This window comes from Zerene cesonia, chromosome 15, assembly GCF_012273895.1.
Source record: "Zerene cesonia ecotype Mississippi chromosome 15, Zerene_cesonia_1.1, whole genome shotgun sequence".
Lineage (NCBI taxonomy): Eukaryota > Metazoa > Arthropoda > Insecta > Lepidoptera > Pieridae > Zerene > Zerene cesonia.
Genome location: NC_052116.1, coordinates 3,005,050 through 3,010,613, shown reverse-complemented (window position 1 = coordinate 3,010,613; position 5,564 = coordinate 3,005,050). Strand labels below are relative to the sequence as shown.

The 5,564-nt window shown below is 32.6% G+C and overlaps 2 protein-coding genes across 3 annotated transcripts in view; one reads left to right on the top strand and one right to left on the bottom strand.

Annotated features, from left to right (window-relative positions):
* LOC119832448 (facilitated trehalose transporter Tret1-2 homolog) overlaps positions 1-101 on the bottom strand; it is a 4,752-nt gene extending 4,651 nt beyond the window's left edge. The window contains exon 1 of the mRNA XM_038356117.1: positions 76-101. Within this exon, the coding sequence (XP_038212045.1) occupies positions 76-101 (26 nt within the window). The remainder of the gene's footprint in view (positions 1-75) is intronic.
* Positions 102-425: 324 nt separating this feature from the next.
* LOC119832283 (facilitated trehalose transporter Tret1-like) lies at positions 426-5,128 on the top strand. 2 transcript variants are annotated; one of them, XM_038355944.1, is made up of 7 exons: positions 426-517; positions 1,418-1,552; positions 2,039-2,102; positions 2,816-2,919; positions 3,237-3,351; positions 4,011-4,145; positions 4,514-5,128. In XM_038355944.1, the coding sequence occupies exons 1-7, from the start codon at positions 470-472 to the stop codon at positions 5,035-5,037; spliced, it is 1,125 nt and encodes a 374-aa protein (XP_038211872.1). In that variant the 5' UTR covers positions 426-469; the 3' UTR covers positions 5,038-5,128. The 2 variants fall into 2 exon arrangements, with proteins under 2 accessions (XP_038211872.1, XP_038211871.1); XM_038355943.1 differs by having other exon boundaries at positions 2,039-2,122; positions 2,641-2,919; positions 4,514-5,127.
* The last annotated feature ends 436 nt before the right edge of the window (positions 5,129-5,564 follow it).

Sequence of the window (5,564 nt, the reverse complement as noted above, 5' to 3'; positions counted from 1 at the left end):
ATAAGCGACATCCACCTGCTGGTTTTCGTCCAGGCATGTACTAACATAGGTTACAAAATTTAAATGATTAGTTACAGTATACCGCTTGGATCTAAATCCATGCTGACAATCACTTAAGTAGGTACCAATCTGATTTTTGATACGATTATCTATTATCATCTCAAATAATTTTCCAAAGGTTGAAAGGACAGCAATTGGTCTATGATTTGTTATATCACAATTATTGCTATCTTTAGGTACGGGAGTGACACGAGAAATTTTCCATGTGGCGGGATAAACATTATTTTGCATAGAAAGATTATACAGATAATGAACCTCTTATAATGTTTCCAATTTCTTCATATTTGTCCCTATCGAAGAACTACACCAATTATTTTTTGACCAAAAGCAGTAATTAGATAAAAACATTGTCATTTCAGTGGCGCTAATAACTACAACAACGGGCCTAGTAACGGGATGGTTAACACCAATGATCTCACATATTCTAAATCGACGGACATCTATCGAAGTGAATGATGCAAGTATATACATTATTATTAACACGCTTTTATTAGATTCACCTGTTTGTTTCTATGTAACCGACTCCTTAAGTTTCGCTAAAACTTGTTTTTTTTTCGATTATTTTTATTTTTATCGAGGATTGATGACAATGTAATAATTTTACAGGCCTATCTTATTACCCTGATTAACAAGCGAGACAATTTAGTTAATTCTATCATTAAAGCGAGTTCTCGTGTTGTGTTTAGTTATGTGTATGAAATAGGGCTGAACGGTGAAGGTGACGGAAGAAATAAAAGCGAAAATTCAAGCCTTTATAAAACCACTAGCTGCGCTCCGCGGTTTCACCTGCATAAGTCCGTATCCCGTAGGAATATCGGGATAAAAAGTTGCATATATGTTATTCCAGTTCTCCAGCTGTCTACGTACCAAATTTCATTGCAATCGGTTCAGTAGTTTTTGCGTGAAAGAGCAACAAACACACACACATCCTTACAAACTTTCGCATTTATAATATTAAGTAGGATAGGATTAATAAAACGATTAATAATCCAAGCGGTATCGGATGCTGCTGCATGGATGTAAAGTGTTGTGGATAGCATATTATAATAATAAAAAAGTAATAATATTCCAATTTTTTTTACTCTTATATGAGAGAGTGATGTAACATAACTGTAACGTAAAATACATTACATGTAATGTAACATCATGTTCACAAGTCTCAATTTTGTATTTTGCGCACATTTACTATAAATATACCTAATTGAATCTCCAGTCATCAAGCATCAAACAACTCCCTTAATTGTTTAAAAAGATATTAATAAAGCAAAGCCATATGCGGAAACAATTCAATTTAATTACATTTCATATATAATGTCTAATTAGGACAAGCGCTGAATCTCACAATCTATAATTTCAGACTGAAATGTCGTGGATTTTATATATTACTACACCTGGATATATCTTTGGAAGTTTGTTGACACTTTTTGTTTGCGATCGCTATGGCAGACGACCGACTTTGTTACTTAGTGCTGTATTTTATTTCATTGGGATGGTAAGCAAAGATGATTGCATGATAATAAAATAAAATTATAAGTGTAAAGTGTTGATACAGGTAATATATAGAAACTCCTCAAATCATTACATTTTTTTTGGGCAAAAGAGGACGGATATAATAATACACGACGCTACTCTGTACTAGTATATATTGACTTTTAACATATAGGTGCCTAAATCTTGAACATGTAATCAAGGCCTTTTTACATACTTATGAAATACGATATTTAACTACCACTAGTTTGGAATGTAATCGAAAAAAAATGCCTGAGATAGTCTTTGTCTTGGTCTAATACTATTCTGATAAAAAGTTCATTTAATTCACAACCTCACATTTGACTGATAAATACCTAGATTGCATAGTTTTATACCATAAAGATATTCATTAATTATATCACGTAGATATATTAATTAATTAATTCCAAAAATGAGAAGCATAAAGAAAGCTCGCTCTGAACGAAACGTAAGAGGATTATCTTTTCAGATATTTTCTGCAGTAGCGAACGCAGCTTGGATGCTGTGTGTTTCGCAGTTTCTTTGGGGCATCGGTACGGGTATTGTATTAATTGTATGTGATTTTTATACTTAATAAGATTTCTTCAGTGGTATATTTTAAATGGAAAATAATTAAAAATAAATTGAAAAAGATCTGTTTGTGGGTCTTTTGTTGTTATTTAATTTCCAAATCGTTACATATCAAAAGGACGACATAGTTACATTTAAAAGTTCAAGATGAATCTCCCAAATACACTCTCTGGACAATTTCCTTTTATATCATAATAATTAGTTTTAATGCTAGAAGCTAAGTGGCAAATTATTAACACGTTCTCATGCTAAATAAACAATTATTTGTTTTATTTTTATGTAACGTTTTGATGAATTGGGATACTGAATCCAATGATATTATAGGTAAAAAGTTACGTAGTTGTTCACCTTTGTACTAATAATATAATTGTTGCTGCTCACTGGTAACTTTTTAATTTTTTTAACTCGTATATGATTCGAAATTTGAATTTCAAATACACTACACATTCTTTTCTGTATGTAACGTTAAATGATATTTATGAACATTGCATTTGTTCTCAGGTAGTAACAGTGTATTTAGCAGAAATAGCTGAACAAGATATCCGTGGTAGGCTTTGCGTAGTGTCTAGCTTCATGACCGACGTTGGGATTCTCTTTATCGTCGGTGTTGGGGCTTTGGTGTCATACAGAGCCTTTAATTATTGGCTCCCACTTATGCCAGTATTATTCTTCGCAGCTTGCTATTCTATCCCTGAATCTCCGTATTATCTTATTAAGAAAGGTAATATTGATCAAGCGAGAGATGCATTGCTGAGATTGCGTGGTGACTGTCCTACTGCAGTGAGTAAGATATACTAAATATAATTGTTTAAATAACGAAATTGCTGGCAAAATTAATTAAATCCCACCACGTCGTACGATCCACGGTCGTAGTTTAGAGAATTTTTGGATTACATAATCGCAGAAGTAAATTTTTATTGAGCAACATTTGTAAACAAACAAAAATTATGGGTACATATAAAAATCAAAACAATCAATAAAAACTTTCGCTTAAGGTCGTTTCCGCGACTGTTTTTTATCTATTGGAGTGTATAGTATGTCGTGTTATAAAATAGCACATTACCTAAAAAATTGCTTGAAATTTTTATTCTTTATAGGGATCAGAGCTTGAAAGGATGATATCTGAAGTTAAAGAGGAAATGCAAAATTCAACGTCGTTTTTCGATCTCTTCAGAAGAATCATTTACGTTAAAGCCATTGTAATTGTTTTTGGTAAGACATTGCACATTTTTATAATAATATAATGAATATATGTAAACATACAAAAAAATATTCGTTCAGCGGCATATATGATCGGCCATATGCTTCTTCAGCTTGCTGTTGAGCTATGTCGATAACTTTCGTTCTTTGGCTAATTGCTTCGTTTCGGACTTGGTCCCTCAAAGAAATACCGAGCATAGCTCTAACATAACTCGCTGAGCGAACAAGCAAGCGGTTGATAAAATTAAACTGAGATATTAATTAGGTTTTTCCCACTGGTTTAACACGTGCCTTCGCTAGTTGTTCAACATACTTTTAAATCTTGTAATTTACCTCATTAAGGGTTGATTAAAGCACTTTATTTGATCTCTTGGTCAGTATCTATTTTCATCACAATCCGTAAACGTAAAAGACAAACAGACTTAAATTTTTATATGTTGACTTCCGTTTGATCATTCGATAGGACGGAAGATGGACTCAGAAACGCAAACAAAATAGTCCATAGTATTTTGTTTGGTTTTATAATTGAATTTAAAGGATGATTAGTTTAAATAGATACCTTAACACAAAAATTCGGCAAAGATAAGTGTGGATTAGCTGGTCATTATAGTCAACAAAGTGATCTTTCTACAATGGTGTTGTCAAACGTCATATTTTTAAATGATTTTCAGGTTTCAAATTACTTCAGCACATATCAGGGATGATTTCATATCAGAAATTTTACTTTCGTATACTTAAGGAGAGTGACTTAGTCATTTCATTTAATACGTTGATACTTATAGCTCTCGGAGTTCAGACTGTTGCGGGTAAGTAAGTGTATTTGCATCTTCTTATTTTGTTATTAAATATTGCAAACGCAAATGCAACGAACCAAAATTTTCTCATAAATAGCTTTTGAAAGCACCACTAGTACGAAGGTCAGTGTCTGTATTATTTTGTACTACTGTTTCTGTTTTGAAATAAATAAATAAATTCTTAATTCTTCTTCTCCATGTTAATTGGGCTTTACCGAATAGAGGGACTGCGCCAATGTCCAATGTAAGTGGGAAACTCAGAATAATCATATAATTGATGAAACTAGATACTTATTTACCGGTCAAACATCTGTTAAAGCAGTTATGATTAAATTTTTTTTAAACTTGCCTGCGATTAACCACCATGCTTTTTATTACAGCTATCCTTGCAACACTTCTAGTAGATACGTTGGGTCGGCGACGTTTGCTGATTTTCTCGTTCATTGGTGCAAGTATGTCCCTTGCTACGGCTGCGCCATATTTCTATCTTCGAAGCGCCGTCCCTGCCGAACAATTTCTGAAATCCTGCGCTAATGTGCCATTAATTGCGGTTCTTTTATTCATCTTCATGTCTTTCGCCGGTTTAAATTCGGTTATAAGATTGTTAGAGGTCGAAATGTTCCCTATAAATGTAAGAATTATGGGTATTGTCGCGGTACATGTATTTGGATCAATTGGTTTACCTATCAACAAATTGTATTACACTGTAGAAGACGCGATTGGAGTAGCTGGAGTGATGGGTATATATGCTTTGATAGCTTTAATAGGCGCAGTTTTTACATATTTTCTGCTCCCCGAAACTAAGGGTAAGAGTTTGAGCGAAATTCAACACGCGCTTCAAGGGAAAAGGGGCAAAAATGTCCAGGAAATGACGAATATAGAAGGAAATTTACACAGATTTTAAGTTCTTACTTTAAATTTGATTATAAAAATAGACCTCTTTTGTTATTGTATTTAAAAATATATACAGTGAAATTAATTTTATTATTTTTTCTAAATAAATCCCTATAATACATATATTTTTTATATTAGAAGAAGAGACTTGGTTGGCTTATGACATTATGAACCATTGAATAACTCATCATTCACGATTATACTGAAACTTACTATTCCTTGGAAATTTTTAAATGTTACTATCGTAACTAATTATCTATGACATAAAATTCTCTGTTTCGTGTATATGGCATGGGCTGTTATTTGATGTTATATAAGATAAATAACACTACCACGTTTGTGGTCTATTTGAAGACAGAAAATTAAAATGTTGTTTCAAACATATAATGGTTTGTCTTTAAAACTAATTTCCAATAAATGGTTTCTTGAAAACGTACAGCAAAGCTTGCAATTTCCGTTCGTTTTAGACTTTTAGTGAAATAACGAGAAGCGGAATACGATGCTTGTCTCAGTGCTATTTGTAAATAATATTTACGA

Coding starts and splice junctions, on each gene's coding strand:
- LOC119832283 (XM_038355943.1), top strand. CDS start 470: ATGATCTCACATATTCTAAATCGACGGACATCTATCGAAGTGAATGAT. Junction 1,553..2,038: donor TATTTTATTTCATTGGGATG/GTAAGCAAAGAT, acceptor TTATCTTTTCAG/ATATTTTCTGCAGTAGCGAA. Junction 3,352..4,010: donor AGCCATTGTAATTGTTTTTG/GTAAGACATTGC, acceptor AATGATTTTCAG/GTTTCAAATTACTTCAGCAC.